This window comes from Pyxicephalus adspersus, chromosome 7 (genome assembly GCF_032062135.1).
Source record: "Pyxicephalus adspersus chromosome 7, UCB_Pads_2.0, whole genome shotgun sequence".
Classification (NCBI taxonomy): domain Eukaryota; kingdom Metazoa; phylum Chordata; class Amphibia; order Anura; family Pyxicephalidae; genus Pyxicephalus; species Pyxicephalus adspersus.
The window spans coordinates 60070040-60093377 of record NC_092864.1 but is presented as its reverse complement, the minus strand read 5'-3'; the positions used below and the strand labels follow the sequence as shown (position 1 = coordinate 60093377).

Sequence of the window (23338 nt, the reverse complement as noted above, 5' to 3'; positions counted from 1 at the left end):
AAATGAAATGATAATACAAGTAGCCCCAGGGGTTAAGGACATCTGACATACAGACCCCTCCTAGATACTAACAGGACTTCCCTGCTTGCTCCTGTGCAGGACAGAGGCTTGAAGGGGGTAGTTTGCATGACTTGCAGAAGAAGTCTTTTGCTAAACACAGCTGAGGTTGTGGGTGAACTTAAAGAGGAACTAAACTAAAAACTGCCAAAATAAAAATAAAAAAACACTTATTTTCAATCCTGCAGGGCAGTCTGCTCCCTCTGGGGGTTGTCCTGCATCTGGTTCTGCGTCATTTTGGGACACTGCCATCTTCGTCTCTTGTTCCAGGTTGTTCATCCTACACCACCAGACCCAGGCGCGAGATCAGGTGACGTAGGATGAAAAAAAAATTTGCTGATCCCACTGCGCATGTCTAAGATCGGCAAATTTTTTTTCCCCACAAAAAGGGTTCTTCTGCGCATGCCTGAGATGCTCGGGCATGCACAGAAGGAGCACCCATGAGCCTCCCAAGATGCCTGACGTAGGTATTTCTGGAGGCTTTGCGCTCCCATTCATTCTCGATCGACTAGGCCAGGGGTCAGGAAACTCTGGCCTTCAGGGGGCATTCTCTGATGGTGGGCGGAGCCATTAGGGTGGGTCCAGCCTAGTGTGCTCCCGCCCACCCCATAAATAGCCTAGTGGCCATAAGACTTTGCCGACCCCTGGCCTAGGCGATCAAGAATTAGGGAGCAGGGCTGCACCCTTTTTTTTTTTTTATAAAGGGGGTTACCTTAAAAACCTTAAAAGAATTTTTACCTTGCATAAAACGGTTGTCTACCCTTATATGAAAAGTGAAAATTCAGAGTTTAGGTATGCTTTAAGGACTGAGCTCTTTCTGCAGCATCTTTTAACTCTTTAATGACCAAGACAAACTCTGCATTTGTTTCTTTTTGCATATCAAAGCACAGCTTACTAAGTTAATGAATGTCTAGGCTCCATAAAGATTTTTTTTTTTTTTGCTTTGTAATTAACTTAATTAACTTAATTAATTAAGTGAGGATTTTATACAGTAACTATTAGACTGATACTTTGCCACCTAATAATGTTAAGACAAACATCTTTCCTAATTGCATTTATTAAAATGTACCTGTTACAACATACAAATTCAACTTAAGAACAAACCTACAGTCCCGGTCTCGTATGTAACCTGGGTATTACTTGTATTGTTATGAATTGCACATGTTCAAACCAAGTAGGGGAAAAATAATGTATTCACTAATTTCCATGGGTTGTAAATGAGCTTCAAAGACTTTAAAGCACCCTCAGCTACCATTTGGCATGATGAGTTCAGTGGAAAATTGCTGGCTGTCACTACAAACAACTAAAAGCCCTGTGTTTGCCTTCCCTACCAAATTAGAGCTAAAAGGTGCTGTAGGAACACAAGCAAATGTGAAAGATTACTGACAGTTTTGCAAATGCATTGTAACAACTTTCTGTTTACAGTTTTTCACAGTTCACTTAATACCATGTGTACAACACTTATCAAAACCATATGAGTAGATTTCAAATGAAATAGTGTCTGCACATGCACTTTGCATCTTTTTATTCCTGCAGGCTTTTATCACCTGCATTTTGCAGGTAAACAGAATGTGGATTTATTGCAAAAATTTAAAAACAAAATGCAGTAATGTCTCCTATCTTCTTCTGCCTTGGTGTTTGACTTGCAGAACTGCAGGCAGGTGGCTAAACACAGCTGCAATAGATATGAGAACTATCTTACCTGACATTCGAGTTGTAGCTTTGTTCTGCCACTCTACGTGTGGGTCAGCAGTGTATTGTTTAAACACCATTGAGCTAGAGTATGTCTCCATATGACATATGTTTCCATATGAGGAATAAGTTCATCTAAATGTGCTGGTCACTTGACTCTTGAAGTACCATTTTTCCTGTTGATAGTAAGCTAGAGCTCCTTATAATACTATGCTTTAGGACATCTTTCGGCATCGTTGGATTTGGTCACCAATTTGGTTTCTGGATATTTGTACTTGCATTTGTTATGCTAGTCTCAAAAAGCCGCTGAAAAAGTCTGTGAAATCTGTGAAACGTGTCAGAACTTTTTAAAATGTTTGATAGTATTTTATATAATATGTAATATCTGAGGGCTTTTGTTTGAGCCTTATGCTTTTATCAATGTATATGGAATGTTTAATAATGTTTTTGTACACTAAATGAAAATACTGATTTTTAACTGATTTACTTAACAGCAATTCCCTGCTAAGGTACACCAGTACCTAGTTCTGTTCTATGTTGTTCTACTGAGGACTATGTCTTCCATCAGCATCATGTTATCAGAAGTAATGACACTAATTCACTGCTCTTTCAATAAACACAGTAGAACAAGAATTGCTAAAATTACCCCTGTTTTGGGAGACATACAAGGCAGCTAGCAACAAACCCCTAGCTTCCTTCTGAGACACTTACCTAAAATATTTTTATGGATGAGGAACTTTGAGAAGTGTTCATCTACATGGCTCTTTCCCTGCCTAAATAAGTAGCAGCAGGAGTGCACGCACACTCACCATTATCTCTTTCCTTACAATGCATTGCATACAATTACAATAAATGCATTCGGCTATTCCATCCTAAAATGACCTTTTTCATGAATTTGGTTAATCATTCTGGTTTGGAGGTCACGCTCTTACTGAGCCTTAGAATATTGATGGATTGTTCATAGATGTTACGGAGAAATACTCCAGTTATGGATATTAATTCTTGCTCTTCTCTCCGCTCTCCTGAAAAGCCAATGAGGTGAAACGCGTCAGGAGTTAACGTTCTTTTTCCTGCTCTTGAATGATTAACTCAACTATTTATGTGTAAATTATTTCTATAGTTACAGGGGAACTCTGTATAATATTCTGTCCACTTTAAACTTATAATTAAACTAACTTTGCCAAAAATCCTGCCTTCTTTATTTTTACCATACACATTTACTTACCTTTAGAATAACTGTTTGCACAGAATTAGAAGGATTACATCTGCTTTAAAAATACTACATAACATGATAGGAATAAGTCTTTTTACCCTTGTTCCACAGGTTGTTCCTGTGTAATTGCATGGACTTCCTGTGTAACTTGTTTCCCACATTTGCACACTGGTGTTTAGCATTGTCTTGGGATACAAAAACTGGCTAACACACATAGAGGTATAATAATGTACTTAAACACTGAGCAACTATTACTACAGAATAGGGCTAAGTCCACAATGGAAATAATTTTTACTGCCTTTAAATGCCCATACAGATTTTGTATGACATTTAAAGTATTTATAAAGGTATTTTAACAAAAGAAATGTAGCAGAGAAGAGGTAGAAAAGAATATTGTGAAAAAGACAGTAAATGGCTCTGGTCATTTTAGGGACATTCAGATTGTTTATAGGCATTATCAAATATTTGTGGGGCATTTCTCCCATTTATAAGCATTTTAACCCTTTTTCCAAACACTGTAGAACGTGTTTTCTTTACAGCCCATCAAGAAAATGCTCTGGTTTGGATTGGCTCATTGGAATGAATAAGACTTTTAAACACTGGGGAAACAGTGTGTTTAGGCCTAGCCTGAAGCAGACCAATATTGCTTTACTAGGCCTTTTCAGACCTTTCTTGGTCTGGAACCATCTGAGTTCCAAGAATGAATCTGCCTTCCAAAAAGGTTTCAGTTTCTTTTAAAGAAGCAGTTATATTCTCTAAGGTTATAATGAATGCATTATATTATTAGCTATATTCGGTTCAGAGTTTTGACACCTGTATTTGCCAGGGAGCGTTTAATGAAAAAGTATTCATATAATCCCAAGAGTAGCAACAAACTGGAGTATTTGAGCCTCACAAACTCTTATTGGGAGATGTCAGGACAAATTTGATCTTCCTAAGTATTGCAGGTTTAGTGGAAAGCACCCTCACCATACCTTTCACAGCGCTGTAAATGAAAAACCCTAATATTTCCTCACATAATTTTTTTTCCAATTTTAATGGTTAGAAGAATCATTTTGTAAAAATAGGGGTCAGGGAATCATTTTCAATTCTGGTATTGTTAACATTTAAAATTGCTGCAGATAATGGCAACTAACGATACTCTTTGTGAAGCCATTCAGTCAGCAGCTTAATGTCTTCTTATTCACACTCTGTGCTACAAAAGGTGTATTGACATGCCAGCCCTCAAAAAGAAGAAATCCAATTATTGTCTTCCTGCTCTCATTTTATACTGTAAATCAGTCTTTTGTGTGATGTGTAGAATGCAATCTCTATGATGCTTAGGTCAATTATAGGATAAATTTATGTGTGTTTAGAACAGCGTCTATTCAATACATTGATATCTTGCTAAATGTTGGATGCATGTAATATCTTTCTCTATTTTTCAGGGAAGTGGCATGGATGCTTCACCACGAAATTCCTCTCCTGCTCAGAATGGAGACCGAGGTTTGTCAATCCTGTGACATTTATTTCTTCATGACAGATACTTAGAGAAAATTATATACAAAACTGAATGATTTCTTTCTTTCCTCATTGAGGGACATAGGGTGGCTTTTATCTTTGGGGTTATATTGGTGCCTCTAGGGTAGAGGTCCCCAACCCCCGGGCCGCAGACCAGTGAGTTGGGGGCCGCAGATGACAGGAGGTAGGAGCGAGGCAGTGGGAGGCTTACACTGCTTTGCTATAACAGCAAGCCCATTGGAGGTGTGATTGTGGTTGGCAGTAGTTATGGAGGGCTCCCCACTGTATACGGGCTCTCCAGGTCTATGGGTGCACCAGGTAAATAATTGATATCAAAGCAGATATTGATATTTTACACCGGTTCCTATTCCGTTGACTGTATGGCCGGTTTAAAACTGGTCAGATAACAATAAAATACCTTTTATCTGATTTTGACCCATTGATGGCATAATTTTGTTGGTTGTTTCTAATCCCTCGAACAAATATATGTGTGCAAGGGGTGGGGGTCGGGCATTTTATTCCATGTTACGGGCCCCTGCTGTTGCAAAGGTTGTTGACCACTGCTCCAGGGAAATTGGACATTGCAAACAAACTGTAGGCCCGCCTAGATAACTGTCTCAGATTGTAGCCAGTGTCCTAGAAGGATGTATTTGATCTTCTGTGTAAAATACTTAACTATTTTTACAGGCTCTATTTAATATGTTTTCTAAGATTTACCAGGCGAAGGTTGCAATCTTATCTAATGACTGCTTTGGGTGTAGGCCCTTTTAGGGCAGCTCTTTGGTGCAAGCAGTTGTCAGTTTTTTTTCTGAGTGTAGTTGTGGTGTCATTGGCAAATGAAAAAGAAAATGGAGTCTATTGAGTGACACAGGTCCCACCCCTCTGTGGTAAATCATGCTGGTCGTACCGCTTTGGTAGAAAACCAAGCCATGCTAAAAGTATAAGGGGTTATTCTGAGCTGGTTCACATTTTTCCCCCAGTGTATAGTCCTCCTGTAGGCAGCCATATACCTTGATCACAAAAGGGTTTCTTTATTTGTCCTTTTTGTACTCCAGGAAAAGGATTTTATAGTACGTACAAAAATCAAATTTAATACAGAGTTGGAAAGGGAAAAGTAGTTCTGTGCTGCAGTGTAAAAGAAATCAACATTAATAGTATTTTATGTCCTGTATTGATTTGAAGCTGCAGTTTATTCTGTTTATATTTTCACCTAAAAGTTCTCATCACATCCAGTTGTATACTAACAAATTAAACGCTGACGTTACTTATAAATGCATCCAAACAAAGGAAGCAATTGGAGAAACACAACCTTAACAAACCTATTCCTACAAAAAATGATCTCTCGTTCCCTGCCAAATATTTAAAACTGACTTTTGTCATGTAATCTCCAGGCAGACACACATAGTGCTACTAGTGGTGACCAAAATTCAGTTGTCACAACCTCAAAGCAAAAGTATATGGTCTGTATTACAGCTACAGTAATAAACTGAGGGCTAAGTATAAAGAATATACAGGTTAGTAAATGGAATGCAGTAAATAAGGTGTATACCCCCAGTCCAATGAAGAATAAATACAATTAGGTGTTCAGATATCTCCATCTGCACACAAATGTATGATAAACTCTAGATAAAATGAGAACTTACATTAAAGTGGAACTGAACCCTATTTACATGTACCTGTTCCTTATTTCCGCCATCTTCTTATCTTTTCCTTGATTCAATCTTTGGCCATTTTGCTTGGCCAGGCTAGGATGGCGGATTTAATTCAGTCCCAGCAGCTGGGGAAGCTAGAATCTGCATATGTAACGCAACGATTTTGACAGGTGGTATAAGCCATTAGACAGGTATGTCTTAATGCAGTACAGGTATTCCTCGTTTTATGACTTACCTATTTACTGACCAACTGCACTTACAACCATCTCCTCCGACGAGTACACTGTACATCCATACGGCAACTCCCCTTCGGTCTTTTGGGCTCCCTTTGTCTTGCTCTTTCACATTCCCCGGTCTGCAGTCAGTGAACTTTAGGGTCAGTGATTACTGTAAGTGATTTTTATGATACACAGAGGACACCTATAGTTACTAGTAACCAAAATTTCCAGAGTTTCCAGATATGGGGGTCACAAGCTTAAAAAATTTGTGAAAATTTACCATTTGGGTTGCTGTTTCATAGGAAAGTGCCCCTAAGAGCCCAACATTGAAAATGAAAATTGGGGACCCCCAGGAACCACTTATATAGCAAGAAGCATTTTGGTGTGACCCCAAACTTTACACCTACCTTGTCCTGTCTTCTTTTCTTCATTGAACCACAACTTCTCTGGAAAGGAGAGGTATAGTTAAACAGAAATATAAATGCTAATGTGCTACACATGTGGCCAACATCACCCAAACTTTCATCACCACAGCATCATTACAACATAAAAAAATCTACTCCTCAAAACGCACTTCCCTGTTACACATGACTGTACCTTTTAATACCTGAACCCCATTTTAGTAGGCAGAGTTATACAAAATGTCAGTGATGACATTTTAGAGGGTTGTTAGCCACAGATGTTCCCCACACATTTTCAGTTTTTACACCTCCCCATTCCAGAGAAATTGGGGTTCAGGTGTTTAAAGTGGGCAGTAATGCATAACATGGCAGTGCATTTTGATGGGCATTTTTTTTTGTTTTGATGATGCCATATTAATGAAATTTTAAGAGGAGTTAGCCAAAGGTGTTGCCTACCTGCACCTACGAAAATTGGGGTTTATAGAAGAGCAGCAGACAGGTTAGCATAGTATGAAAGTTAAAATTTTGTGACAAGTAGGTATAAATTTAGGGGCCCCACCCCAATACTTCTTGCTATGTAAGGGGCCCTGGGGAGGGGCTGAATGGTTACTAGTAGCTATAAGGGACCCCTGTAAACCCTGAAAATTCATTACGACCAACGGTTTAGGAGATATATCAGCAGCTCGAATACTCTGAATGGACGACAGCCTTACTGTTGTCCATTTAGAGGATTAAATCTGTGGATGAGAGGTGAGGTGGGGGGGGGGCACAGCAGCTGGGCACTGTGCCTGGTAAAACCCGCTGAGGAGAACCATGGATTGTCATGTCTTATTGGAAACGCAAACATATAACTCTATGTCTATGTCTTTGGTTACCATTTATTTTTTACCTACCTGATCTACCCCTCTAGAACATATAGTTTACAGGCAGTTCAGCAAAACTTCTGCCATCTCCCTGATTGAGCTTTCAAAGTTCAGTACAGGCATGACCAGGAGGGTTCTTAGGGGAGTGGGGGCATGGGTTTCTCTGCTCCAATATTCCATATTCTTCATACACACAGTTGTCTAGGGGGGAAAAGCCAGTGTGTGTACTAAACAGTGTTTAGTGATCCATGATCACTAACTGCTGATACAGCAATGCCACTGTAAACTTTGACATCCCTGCAGCGGGGTACATTCACTCCTATTACCTCAAACAGAGATCAGAACAGGTTGCTTTGCCAAGAGCCAAGTAGCCTTTCTGTACAGCAGTTTATCACTACCATGATCATGTTGGGCAACAATATGATTAAAGGGGTGTACTCAGCTCAAGTCTGTCAGTTTGCACCCAAGTAAGTGATGAGTGTTAATAGGTAAATAGTCAATATCTTATTAACTCAGAGCATTGCTTCCTGCTCTTACCCCCTTACCACATCTCTGCAAAGCATTTTCCTTTTAATCACCCTGCTCACCTATTCTGTTACCTACCTACCCCACCACCCTTCTGTCAGCCTGTATCCACTTCCTTCTCTGTTTAAAATAATAACCTTCTGTCATTATGTTCCTTTCCTTTTACCCCGTCACTTATTACTCACTCAAAATGCACCCCTTCTGCTTTGCTACATCTTTCTTTTCCTGCAGCTTTCTGTAACTTGGCACTTTGATCTGACTCTGGCTTTACCACCCACTCATTTGTGGTCACAGCACATAACTTCTAGCAGCTTAACTCCACAGCTCATCCCTCCTAAGAAACCTGCATTAATATTTATTTATTCAGATTTGATCCATATCCTCTGTTTACTAATTTCTATGTATACTATTTCTATGTTATGCACTCTGTGCTGCAATATAGCTTTCATCTGTACCCCCAAAAATGCCTTTTGCTGCCTCTCCCCAGCCATCTGCAAATTGTACTTTTCTCTAACAATCTTGCCTGGTACACAAATGTCCCATTCTGGAATGGGCACACATTATTGCATGTACAGCTCAGCAGAAACTTCATTTTCATGCACAGCTGTTTGTTTTAGTTCTTGTGTCTTCAGCCAGGAGAGGTGAACACATGGGAGTCAATAGGTCTTTTGTTCATATTCAACAATATGTTACACCATTATGTCTATATAAATACTGTTTATTATTATTAATAGTGTTCTAAATGTATGTAATATTTTCATAATCAGACAGTGTCGTACGAACTAGTGGTCATCTAAGTGTGTGTGTGTCTAACTGCATGTTTTTGGGATGTGGGAGGAAACCAGAGTACCCGGAGGAAACCCACGCAGTCACGGGGAGAACCTGAAAACAGATAGTGTCCTGGCCGATATTCGAACCTGGGACCTAGCGCTGCAAAGACAAGAGTGCTACCTCTGAGCGACTGTGCTGCCCATTAAAGTGTCCTTGGTTCAATATTTGGGCATTTTGATTGGCCCAGCTAGGATGGCGTAACACCTACGTGTTAATTCAGTCCCAGCAGCTGGGGAAGCTAGAATCTGCTTATCCTGTTAAAATTACACTGTGTGCTGAACACTGTAAATCAGTGAATTTTTTTTTATAATCTCTAAAATAGAGCCTGCTGTTCAAGTCAGATATCAGAGTGAGATGTCTAGTTTCATTGTTTTGATGCTATATTTACCTCAAATACAAAGAACAATGTTTAGAGATGCTATAATACAATCAAACACACTGAAAACTTCAGTCAATGGGTCAATTATATTCACTACCTGTATCTGAACTTCAGTTACAGTGCAAGAAACTAGATCAAACAATCGTTTTCTCATGTGCCACAGATCACATATATACATTTCTTATTAATGAACATAAATGTTGTAATATTGTAAAAATGTATGAGCCTAAGGCAAAATTATAAATATACTTTTTAATATTTTGAAGTGTGTGTGTGTGTAATATAAGATAGACCCCGTAACAAACTTTGGTTTGGTGGTTGTCATCACTACTAAAAATGCTACTTCTCTTATTGCATGTCATTACTTTATATGCCCACTTTAGAAAGAATTGCATGTTATTGAATAGAGTAATAATAGCAACCTGATAAGTGTAGCAACATAAGGTATGAACAGTAAGGCAGGAGTTACTATATGTAGTAGTTTTTCTCAACTGGTTCACATGACTTCACAAGAATTGTTCACATGAATTTATCACATGACCTAAATACTATATCTACAGCTCATAGGACCATTGAATGAACAGCAAGTTGTAATATAAAAATGAAGAAAAATGAATAAAATATATATTTAGAATTAAAAAAAAAACACTGGAATGCAGACTGTACAAATTAAAACCTTACATTATAACCAATATAAAATAATAATAATAATAATAATGGCCAATACAACTAACTAAATTTATATTGTTCCTCTAGTAAATGCCCTCATACTTTAAAACCCAGGGGAAATGGTCAGTGAAATGTTTGGGGTCAGTGGAGCAGGGTCCCCCCTGTAGATTAGTGGCAAAAGGACCACCTTACAACTATGGGCATTGAGTCAAGAGCCCTCTTTCATTGATGGTTACTCTACTTGTAGTCAATGAAAAAAATTATCCTACCCCGACAGCACGAGTTTGGCCCCCTAAGATTTTATCAGACTCTCTCCCTGGTTCTTATTGGCACTAGATGAGGATGCTTCCTCTCATCCATCTTGTATGCCATTGTTATAAAAACTTAGTTGTGATTTGCAATAATCCGGATTTCTGACATCTGACAATACATAAATGCAATATAAACTCTCTCTGTTTGCAGGTGACCTCTTACTTTACATCACTTATCCCCATATGTCTGTGCCCTCCATTCCTAAAGAATTAAACAACTCCTGCAAGGATTCCAAATTTCTTTGTTATGCTTAATAATTTTCCTTCATAAATGAAAAGCTCTATATCCTTGATTGTACATGTGTTTAGATTTGTGATACAATACGACTTAAAGGAACTTTATACCGGTTTTGGGCTAGTTTAGTTTAAAATTAATTTAAAAATGTAAGTGTTTATTAACCTTTTTTTTTATCATTTTGTACTTTTTGCATAAGACATTTAAATAAAATTTGACTGCTTTCATGACACTTGGTGAGCAAAGCTTGGCTTTCTAAAACCCATTGGTTCTATTTGTTGCCTAACCAGACCCTTCTGTCTCTGCTGGGACTTCAGTGGAAAGGTTGTTCCTAAATTATGTAACTGCAGTGTATACACATTTCTTTTTTACTTTGAAAATAATAGAAAATATAAATGTTAAGATATGTCATTATAATGTAAATTATTTTGCATTATTTATGCCTGAAAATGTTTTATTTTGTTTCAGAAGATCGTTTCATGACCACTTTGTCCCAGAGTTCAACTGGTTCTAATCACCTGCAGATTCCAAGCCCCCCTGAGATTTTGACTGATCAGTTGTTTACAAATTCTTCAAATGTAGCAGAAATGGACACTACTAGCAGCTGTGAAGGTATTTCTACTTTCCTATGCTTTCTGTCAGTGCTAGATAAAGGTTTCAACATTAAGAACATAAATTGTGTTTTGTAATGACAAGGTATTTTTCTTTAATTCTTTTTCCATAGCAAGCATTCTAGAGTTACCTTTTACTTGGCTGATATCAGCATAGCAAATATTAATTGGCTGTGATGGGTAACTAGGGTTCAAAATGAGCTCAAAATATGCAAACTTGAGTTAACTTAACCAGTGGTCTAGAAGTGTGTGAGAAGTTACAATAGCTGATCGTCTGTGAGGTACCAAGTAGTAAAAATGGGTCTGCCTCTGGATACTTTAGTTGTGAGCCCCTCCTCTAGCCACTGAATAACCCCCCTCTGCACAGATGATTCAATTTGTTTCCACATGTTTTAGCTGTCTTTGGATGTTTCCTAATTATGTTCCCAGTCTCTGACAATTCCTTTAGCATGTCCACAGTCTCAAAATATATACAGATCCGCTCTTACTAAATGTATATGTGCAGCCCTTTGGTGATGGCAGGTGCTGAAACTGGAGCCCCTAATTTTAAGTGAGTTGACCAGTACTGGTTTACATTTTACATAAGACTTAGGAGCCTGCATGCTCAGCATATCTGTCCATGGGTTTCCAGGATGCACCCAAGACACTGCTACCACCTATAAAAAAACATGCAGGTACTTTGTAGTACCTTCCATAGGCACAGTATGTTGGGATTTAATGCAGTATGCGTTAATAGTACAGGAATGTCATTTAAATCTAATAAATATTGTTTTCATAGGCCTCAAGTATTTTCATATACATTCTCAAAAATATGTATTGATCTAGAAAATGCACATCTTGAATCCCTAGTTTGGAATAAATCCTTGTCTTTGTTGTAAGTGCTAAAAAAGAATCAATCCCAATATCTACTGCAATGCCTAAAGACGCCTTGCAGCACAGATTTGTCAGCAACTGATGTAATGTACATTGAGGAGAAATTTCATTACTATAAGTGATGTAAATATTTTTTCTGTCAAGGTCTATAAGTGTGAATACATCATTTATTTTTATATATTGAAGGATTGCAGCTTTTTTAGATAATCTTTTTCAATATGTTTAAATAAAAAAACTTTATTCACAGAAGCTTTGAATGGTATGCACAACAATTCATGTCATGCTGTACTGGTGTCGACTTGTTGAATACTTGCATGCTATCCATAGAGAATGTCTATGTTTTTTTAAATACATCTAAAATGTCTGAGCATCTGTCATTTAACTGTAATATGGAAGAAAAATGTATGTGACACTGACCGCATATAAGACTTTTTTTTATTAATGGGGTGTTAACAAAACTTATGTGTTTTTTTGTTGTTTTAGATGTGTTTGATGGGCATTTATTGGGTTCAACAGACAGTCAAGTGAAAGAGAAATCCACAATGAAAGCAATTTTTGCAAATCTGCTTCCTGGAAACAATTACAATCCTATCCCACTTCCTTTGTAAGTATTCACATGCCTGTGAGCAAATAAAAGAAGTCAAAGGAAATTGGTATTAAAGCAGGTGCACCTGAAAATCACTATAGATTGCGGAATCTACAATAGGAGCAGCTGTACACATCCAGCTGGAATTGTCATATTGTGAAATAAATTAAGCTAAGGTATAAGTAAGCTACTGCTATTGCAGACATACAGCATTTTAAACTAATACAAGAATTTCACAGTGGTTCCAGGAACTGTCACGTTTCCAAAGCAACAGATATTACCAAAAGTATGGACAAGGATTATTGTCAAGGTCTATTCTGCCATAGAAGCAGTTCCTACTGGCAAAGATATTTTATGCGCCCTTCTGTCCTTGTTAGCTGTAACATAGCTATATATATTTATAAAAAAAAAAGATCTAAATAGTTAAATAGGTTTAATTTGATTATATCAAATTGCTTCTTACATAGTCACAATGGTATTTTGTTTTGAGTTGTTAATGGACTGTCTCTTTAAGGATGGAGTTTGTAACTATATTTGGTTGTAACATATTAGATAATTTTATTGTCCTGTAACTTTGTGGCAAATATACAAAGAATTCAGTAGAATGAGACTTCAATTTTTTGTGTTTATGCCCTAAAAGTGCCTGTAGCCATATTAGTTTACAGGGTTCTTGCCTCTTTAAAAGATTAATGAGCTGATAAACGATCTTTTATTCTGTCCTTTCTTGCTTTTCTGCAGCGATCCAGATAAACACTATTTAATGTACGAGCATGAGAGAGTTCCTATAGCCGTGTGTGAGAAGGAGCCAAGTTCTATCATAGCCTTTGCTCTAAGGTATGCCACAGTTATTGATCTACTTAGCTATTAAAAATGAACTTAAATGATCATCACTGTGTATAGCAATGTAGTTACAGCTTGATTAATATTCTCCTGCCATTGTGTCACTACATAAATGAAAGCATGATATGTAGTCCATTTAAATACAGTCCAAGCATTTTGTTTTAATTTTAATCTGTTCTCCTGGTTGCAGGATTCCTTAATGGTATACCTTCAAATATTATATATATATATATATTTAAGTGAAAAAGAAACTTTTCATTCTAAAGTTTCAAAAAGATTTCAATTTAACCTTAGGTGTAAAACAACGCAAAACAAATTGCATTGTGTCAATCTATATATGAAAAAAGTAAAGATAAAATGGAGAAGCTATGTTTGAAAAACTAAGGAACATCTTGAACCACCTTTAGCAGTAATCATTTTCTGTATAACTTTACCTGTCAATCACATGACCTACTCGTCTTTACAACATTGCTTCAGTTCCTTGAGATTTGTGGGCATGTGTTCATGCACAGCTAACCTAAGGTCTCACCACAGCACTGGGCTTAGCTGTGAACTTTGACTCTTTTTATAAATAGGCCCTCATCAGTTTATATGTATACAATAGGAACAACCAGCAATGCAGGTAAATAAATACTTATATCAATATGGTTTGTCCGTATGAATTTGCATTGTCTATTCATGCTTCAGTCTATATTCTGTTCATTTTTTCCACTTTGATCTGGTCTGTCCAAAGAACGTTGGGCCTGATTTATAAAAGCTCTCCAAGGCTGGAGAGGATACACTTTCATCAGTGAAGCTGGGTGATCCAGCAAACCTGGAATGGATGTTTTAAAAGTCTTTTGCTATTTGTTAGCAATTGTTTACAATCCTGAACCGGGTCTATTCCAGGTTTACTGGATAACCCAGCTCCACTGATAAAAGTGCATCCTCTCCAGCCTTTGAGAGCATTAATAAATCAGACTCATTGGTTGAGAAGAGGCTTTCTCCTGGCAACCCTTCCAAGCAAGCCATACTTGTTCAAATTTTATTTAATTGTACGGCCACCTCTCTGTCTGAGATAAAGCTCTAAGAATGTTTTGTCAATTTTCTCTAAACATTGTGCAATCTGACACCGGGGTAAATTTGAGAATAATGTTATTCTCAAATTAATAATAGAAGAATGTTATTCTCCTCTGACTAAACATTCTTGCTGTAAAACAATTTCAACAACAATTGATTCTCTAGGATCATTGCTGTTTATTTTCCTCCTTGCTATTGTGTTAGCACACACCTAAATTCTGCAGAGCAGCAAACTGCCTGAGCTTCTGCTTTTATAAAAGTGGCCATACTTGCTGATAATCAGTGAATTGAGTGTTTGATTAACAGCACCTGCCACTTACACTCTTAAAGCTGAACTATAGTTCCTCATTCCAGAATTGTAAACAGGCGGGATTTTATAGCAGAATGGACAGGCAATGTCCCTCCTGCAATAAAACATGCCTACCTGCCTGTTGCCATTTTTTTTCCCCCAAGTATTCAAGTGTAGCTCAGTGCAGAATGCAGGGATATACCCAGCAGTATCCGAGCTGCTGAGACTGAATGAACATCAACCTGGTCTTGCCAATCAAGATGGCTGAAGATGCCAACATCTAGAAGAGGAGCAGATAAATGTGGTGGTGCCTGCAATGGAGCTAGGAAAGGTGAGTGTAAATAAGAAAACTGCATTCAGGCAGGTATGTTTAATTGCAAAAGTGACATTTTGTGTACCTTCTGCAATTCATTTTTTTATTTATTTCCTAAGCAAGGGGTAAGGGTATACACACTGCTTTTGTATTTTTACTTAGTCGTTGTTAAATAATGACAAAGTATATTATGTAATTATTTTGTTATTCATCTCAGGCTGTATTTTCCTCAGTTTAAAACCTAAAAACCAGATGATTTTTATTTATTAAGAGTGCACTGCATTACACAAAAGGTGTCAGAGCACCACTGAAAGGCTGACTTTAATAACCATTTAATGCAGCTGCAAATGCCGGTATGAGATCTCAGGATGTTATCTCTGCTATCCTTTTTAGGGTTATGAAATATTCATAGATTAAAAAGATTGTATGAATAAATTATGTTTGTTTTATTATGTATGCCTGCTTACTATAATTTACATTAATAGAGCTAAATAATTATTGTGACTACACATAATGTATACAGCAGGGTCCATTAAGTCTATTCAGAATGATATTGAGGTTTATTAAACAATTTCAGTCAAGTTAAATATTCATTTAGATATTTTATATCTAAAGCAGCCTGCTTCAGAAAAATGTAAATATTTCTTATCCTGTTTTTTTTAAGCTGCAAAGAATATAGGAATGCACTGGATGATTTGTCCAAAGTATCTGTGAAGAGCTGTGTGGAAGAATCTTCTCTTCCTACCAAGTATGTTCATCATTTTAATGTTTTTTTATTTCCGTGGTTTTATATACCTTTTTTATAACCAAGAAGGATTGTATCTGTGCCTAGACTCAACTGTTTGTTTTATTCTGAATGCCTCCATGCAGTATTTATGATAGAATGTGTGATGAGCCTAACATCTGCAGAACTTTGCTGAGCTGGCAGAAAAAGTACATTTCTTATTCCCAGTGGAAGCAATTATTACTTGTCATTAGTAGAGCTGAATTGTTCTGTTCATTTTAAAATTTAAACTTCACTGTAAAAGGTTAGTTGCTGAAAAAAAAACATGCATTCAGAAATCTTAATACACATCTATTCAAAGAAAAACAAATTCAAAATTAATACCTGTAGTGAATATGTGCTTTAACTACTGTATGTTCTAATTACTCCTTATTTTGCCCTCTTAGTGTGTCCGTATAGAAGAGCAATTGTATAATTTTTTTTGAGTGATTTCATGCCTCTTTTACAAATATGTATATTTTCTTTTGGCTTTTTGGTTTAGGCAGAACTGAAAAATAATTATACAAAATATTTTGTAGCTACCCCCCCCCCCTCCCCTTCCCCCCCACCCCTCCAAAAAAACTGCAACCAGCTACTATATTTAAGTAAATGAAGCTACTTAAATTCCAATTGAATAGATCTTATTGTCAGGTTGGAACACCTTAAATGTCAAAAAATGAAATGGACGTGAATAGATTCACAAAGTACTTTATACATTTCTGTCTAGTAGGGAAACAGAATTGAAGGGATCAAAATGGGCTGAATGGCTATCATAGGTCTGAATTATTTATAAAATCATCCCGGTCATGACAAGAACATACACACTTTGCTGTCCATTGAAATTTTCTTGTTTTTTTTAGATTTTGACTTGCAACATTTATAAATTAAGCATGTAAAACATAAATGAAATGAATGGTCTGATCAAACAAACATATTGTAAAAAAAGTAACCAGCCATGCATTGAATACTAAAAATTTTGTTTTTTATTTTCAGTTTGATTGAAAGCAGACCAAAAACCAGCAGCCCTGCCAAAGCACCAGAACCAAACCTGACACAGGCAACTCGAACAGCTGATGCAGAACCTCCGAATGCCAGTACGTTCTAATCCTAGATTAGTTCATTTAATTCGATTCTTTAATTTTTGAGAAACTTCAGACTTTGGTCTCTGATTCCAGCATTCTAGTCCAAGAGTTGTTAATCTTCCACTTTTGTATTAGAGCCCTAGTACTGATGTAACCTCTTTAGAGGTTGTTCAGTTTGCGGTTTCACTCCATACCCCTACAATGTAGCATTCTGTTCTCTTGAAACAAGTTTTGTCAAATTTGTCTATCACAGAGGTTAATAACCAAGTTGTCCCTGGTGTGATGACTCAGGGATCCAGTGCAAAACCAGAAAAGGTTTCATTCCGGAAAAGTCCATGTCAGGAAAGATCTTACTTCTGTAGTTTGGAAGATCTATACATCAACAGGATACAACCAGTGGAGCTATGAGAAAAGCAATCTGATTAAACTAGACAACCAGAAGGCAGTGGCATATATCAATCAGGGAGGAACCAGGAAGTCTTGTGGCAGCAGAGGTAGGCCACACCTTGCCTTGACCAAAGCCTGCCTTGTCTGTTTTATTCATTCCAGGAACTGACTTTTGGAAGTAGTGGCTGTAGATGCTTTGGTGTGAGATCAGTACACTCTGAGCCATGCTGATTTTTACGGAATGGCTGTTTAAGTCCATATCCTGGGAGACATCTTAGAGTCTGTGATTCATATGATGCTGAATACTAGATAGTCTAGCATTGGAAACAATGACAATGTGTGTCTTGGAAAGTGTATACGTTTCTTTTTGGGACAAATCTTTTTGCAGTTGAGCCATGGCCAGGTTACTACCCTTTCTGTTCTGTTTCAGAGACTGCTGGCATATTTGTCCATTCTCCTGTGACTCTTTAGTATCTGAATCTGGTTCAAGTCTTCAGAGACCACAATTTGAACAATTTGCACACTGTCATCCCTCTATTACTTGCATGATTGTCTTCATTGTAGCCATTAATCCTGTGAAGTGAATGTTTGTTCTTGTTTTGCATGGGTATAATGTGGTGATGAAGTCTAGCACTTCCTTCTTATCAAGAATCATTATCATTTTCATGGGTCAGATCATTTCAAGGGTCAGATGCCATCCTGTAGGTACAGTATAATCGAAAGGTTAAAGATATATTTTGTAGCTGGGTTGACTTCAATGGAGAGTAATAAAATACTATTTTAATAGTCTTGTTTACTGGTCAGAGATGTAGAAACATAGTTGGCATAGTTGCATAGTTGGCCAGCAAGCCTTTTGGGATTCCGTAGTCGGTGGTAGTCCCCATAGTGCAGTATAGTTTTTTATATTTATTTATTTATTAAACTAAAGTGATGCCATTCAAAAAAATGTTGGGCTTGTAGAATATCTTTGGTATACTGACATTGATTCTTCTCTATTAGAATCTAGTCTAAAATCTAGCCCCTAGTTTCAACTGTGCATAACCAGTCTAATGAACTTTACACTAATACCTGCTTTATACAAGAAAAGAATTGTTGGAAATTACTGATCTGTGGATACCCTGAGGTTGTCATGTGTTCTCTTGAACAGCCGTTCATTAACTTATGCAAGGAGTAGGACATAGACACCACTAGCATCCGCTTAGGTGAGGTAAATTAGCTGCTAAACAATGTTTTTTAACTTGTCGATTCACTTCCTGGAAAGTCTCTACCAGTGGTGTGCACAAGCAACACAGGTAAGATTGTTATCTGGTTTATCTGGATTTGGATATTGTCGATGGCTTCTAACACTTTTAAGACCAATTTTGAGCTCCAACCATCGCCAATTTCTCCCTTCAACACTAAATCCCCCACTGAAAATATTTAAGGTGAGGGTCTGCACTCTTTGCACCTTAAGACTATATTCTAACACAACCGTGCTAATGCCGCCTTAGTGGCAAGAACCGTGACACAAAATTCTGGGTGATCCTGGAGTTGTAGAGTTGCAAAATGCAAGAATGTGACTTCCCCTTTCCTAGTAATGACTGAAGCATTTTTTCCTGTTTAAAATGTTTAGATTTTTTAAAAAATTATTAACAAGTAAACATTCTGATGATAACTAATATATGATCATCAAAATTAGTGTTTAGATTCCCTTTCATTTTATTACATTGAAAAATAATTTTTTTTTGCATTTTTTTTGGTTTCAGGTAAAAAGCCTTCAGGGGTCTTGTCATTCTTTCGTGGCACAGGTGGGAAAAGCCCAGACCTGTCTGCACAAAGAAAAGAAACCTTGCGGGGTGCTGATAGTGCCTACTACCAAGTTGGACAGATGGGCAGGGAAGGCACAGAAAGTCAAGGATCTGAACCTCAAGGTGTGTTATCTATACACTGTTATACCATTCAAAAACCATGAAAAGTTTAGGCTATTTTCCTTTAAAGAAATGTTTTTAAGTCATTACCATTTACCCTAAAAACATTTGCATGATATGAATTAAAGGGTACTATAACAATATTCTAAAGAACTTTTTTGTTAAGACAATGACTGACATGTCTTCTCTAGTTATGTGTCATGCCATTAGATTCAAATTTCTCACCCAATTTCTGTCATATATAATTTGCTTTCCAGTGTGGTCTGCTGTCATTGATCTTAGCTGATTTCTTTAGCCCACTCACCAAAATCAAGTCTTTTGCTAGCATCATCAGGTTTAGTTTTGTCATGGTGAACAGCAGAATTTTCATGTAATTGCGGCACTACTCTATTATAGCTGATGTTGAGATAGAAATAACAGACTAACAATCTTTTATAATCCTAAAGGATGCTACATACTATAATGTTACTGTGATTATCTTCTAGAGTCCTGTATTACAAAGCAGGCCTTTAGCAAGTAAAATGTAACAATATGGCAGCACAAATCTTCATTATTAAAATTATGGCAAATAAGATTTACATAAATCACTTTTTTGAATAGTTTGGAAGGTTTTATTGCGGTCTGTGTTTCCATTCAGGAAATTCACCCCTGTATGTTTCATGGTAAGCAGTGTTAATGGCACTAAAAAAGAAAGCGCTTCTAAAACGAACCCCACACTCCCTGGAAATGGGGTGTCTACCTATACAACAGAAAACTCAGCTCTGTAGTGCCATAGTCAAGTGTCATAGTCTTGTGATAATATGGCAAGGTCACTCAATCTGTTCTGAAAGGAGTTAGCCGCCAAGATGACCTTTGATTTCCTAGACTTTTGGTCTTTTGTCCTAAAGGAATTTTGCCACATAGGTTTGTGGATCAAAGTTAAGTGAGAACACAAAATAACAAACACTGATTTAAATGTTAAGGGGTAACAAATGATTATGACTAAAAAATGAATGAGTGTGGATAAATGGTTTTCCTTTTGGCTTGTTTGAACTCCACAGTGTAGGCCACATAACATAGTAAAAGAGAATGTCAGGAGTACCTCAAATACCTGAATAAATGTCTCCCTATTAATGTAAGCTTTCTCAACCTTTCAGGATGATTTGATTTTTTTTTTTTGGCCTAGTTAGAGCATTAAAAGGATATATGTTTAGGTATTGTATAACAATTATTCCCTTACTTAGAAAATTACTATATGGACATACATTACTATCCTCCATGTTTCTAGAAGATGTAATTAAGAAAATGTTTTATTTTAATATGCTTCCAAATGTTATTTTCACTGTTAGGCATTTTTTTTATCATAATACCCTGTATGGAGGTTTCTGGATTGTTCATTTAATGTCAATAAAGATGTTTAATTTGGGTCAAACTGGACACCCAGGGCTAAGTTTTAATCAAATTTCAGTTATCCTAAAGCTATGTGATTTCCATCTCGTTAATTCAGCATAAGCAAATATAGAACAAGGAACACCCGGAGCCAATTGCTGCATAGCTTGCAAAAAGTGGGATGCTTTGATATCTATCTTTTGTTAGCTACAGGGTTTCAATACATGTGCTCTCTGTTACTGATGCAGCAAAATCCTGGTGGGGAGCCAGCAATTTACAAGAATTAATTGCATTTAAGTGGCAACTTTTTTGTTGTCCTCAATCAGGTTTTTGACATTCAGCTTTTTTTTTTTCAAATATAGAAGCTTCAAATACTCAAATGTTGTTAAAAGGCATTCTTCCGACCCAGCATCTGCATTTGGTTTACTAGGTGTTCTTGGTTAGCTAACTTAGATCTGTATACTGACATCTGTTGCGCTCCCCAATAATAGTGCACCATGACTTATGTATAAAAGGTGAGGACTTTTATATACAGCACCCAGATCTCTTACATTGGAAACAGTACCTTAGGGATTTTACACACATCTAGCTGCCTCTTTTGTTCTGTTGCACTCTACCATGTTATTCAGCCTTTCTGAGAGCAATGATTAGGATGAGTGGTACTTGAGCACATCTGATTGTTCCTTATCACAAGTCCAGGAATGGGCTGGTGAGGCTTTATCTAAATAAACATTAATATTTTAAATAATTATTTGGATGGTTTTGGATAGAAGCACAATAATGAATTATTAATGTTTTGTTGTATTATTTATGTATCTTAATACCAAAGAGAAGTAAAATCTACGGTACTACAATTTGTAAATGTTCCTCTTAAATGTATCTCTTGTTTTCAATTTATTTTATTTTGCTACCTACTATCTTATTTTGTATGAAAGGGATGCTTAAGCATTTTCCCAGGTTATAAATATCCCTCGATATCACTATGACCTTGAGAAAAGACATTGGTAAAGACAAATGTAAAATACGCATGTAACATTCTGATGATGTATACATTCCCAGTAAATTGGTTTCTTTCAAAATACGTTGTTAAAGTTATTTTGCCCCAAATTAGGACAATTTTGAATGAACCTATGTTCTTTTTGCAGACATCCCAACAGTAGTATATTGAGCAATTTTTCGTGTCCTCAACTTCTTGTTTACTATACTTAAAATTACTTTTCAACACATAATATTACGGGACATAACCCCCCTGAAAAAGGTCCAAATTCATGCCACGTGATATTTCTTCAGAAAAACACTTAGGTATATTGGCAGTCCACTTTGCAAGAGTTTGAAATGGTGTAATCATGTTTTAACCAAACAGTAGATACATCTTGACCAAGATTGTTTTCCAATGCTATTAGCAGGACTCCTGTTAAAATCCAAAAACCACCCCATATTTGGATCCACTCTGTTCTCAACCCATAAAACATCCATGACAATGGATATCTTATCTTCCCCCTCCGGTTCCTATTCAGTGTCCACCCATCTTTCCCATTTACCAGTTTGTCAAACTGTTTCCCAAGGGAGTCCTGTCTGGTGATTGTCAACTTACCCACTACATCTGCTGAATTCTGCATTGTGGCACTCTAAGCAGCCTGCACACGTCAATATAAAAATGTTTCCTACAATCCATCTCAACTAGACGTGACGTTTCACACACACACACGCACGCGCCATATTATTGGGAGCTGAGTGTGCCTCCTTACCCTGTACATATCCTAGTGGGAGGAGATTTTTGGAAATCTTTTAGGTATATCTTCCCCAACCTGACAGATGTAAACCTAGGTGAAGACCCATCTGCATATTTGCTTTCAAACAGCTCCTTTTCATTTAAACAAGTGGAACCTATCTTAAAATTTTAATATCAGAAGCGTGTGCCATTATGGCACACATACCTGTGACTTTGCTCTTTCTAGCTATGAAAGGTATGAAGCTTTACACTTATATCCTGCTGTTTTCTCTTAAGTCTGGTGGCGTCTTGCTTTGACAGTTGGACAACTGATGATGATGATGTAGTACTGACTGTAGTTACATTGGCTTGGCACCCAGCCTAATTCTTGGTATTGTACACCTGATGGGACATTTTGATGTACTGTGCATGTGCCACAGTCAGTATACGTATAAAAAAATGCTAGCAAGACAAGAGAGGGTAACTATCCATAGACATTGTTGGACTTGTATGAGGAATGCTCCTCAAGTACAAGTCATCAAAATCCTATTCTCTTTCAATAAGCAGAGCTTATGCCAATTCAGGGTGTTTTTCTTGCCTTGCATTGTGCAGTTTCCTATAGCAGAATGGCCTATTCAACTGCAGCCTAAGCAGTTCAAATGCAGTCTATTCTTGTCAATTGCTTTTTGCCATTTTACCACATGCATTTACATTTATATAGCTATTCAGTCACAGATGTATTTGTTATTTAAATGCACGTTTGTTTGCTTTTTAAAATGAAATTGAAAACAAGGATTATACACACTTGCACAAAAAACTGTCCCCACCAGCAAATGTTTGTTTTGCTGGTTTAGTTCCACTTTAACTAAAACCACATCTAAAAATCTGTAAATCTAAAATGTTTTATGTGTGTTCACACTCTTCTTGAAGGGACCACGCATGGATCTTTTATTGTGGTCATTGACCTCTTTGATCAATGGGAAGGCTTGGGGGCTTATTTTTT

At 37.0% G+C, this 23338-nt stretch overlaps 1 protein-coding gene across 1 annotated transcript in view; it reads left to right on the top strand.

The window, feature by feature from the left end:
- The window catches only part of PIKFYVE (phosphoinositide kinase, FYVE-type zinc finger containing), a gene marked incomplete in the record, with an annotated part of 92057 nt that overhangs the window by 44105 nt on the left and 24614 nt on the right, over positions 1–23338 (top strand). Inside the window, 7 exon segments of the mRNA XM_072418652.1 lie at positions 4390–4447; positions 11015–11158; positions 12514–12634; positions 13355–13450; positions 15782–15865; positions 16874–16974; positions 19095–19259. Of these exon segments, the coding sequence (XP_072274753.1) occupies positions 4390–4447; positions 11015–11158; positions 12514–12634; positions 13355–13450; positions 15782–15865; positions 16874–16974; positions 19095–19259 (769 nt within the window).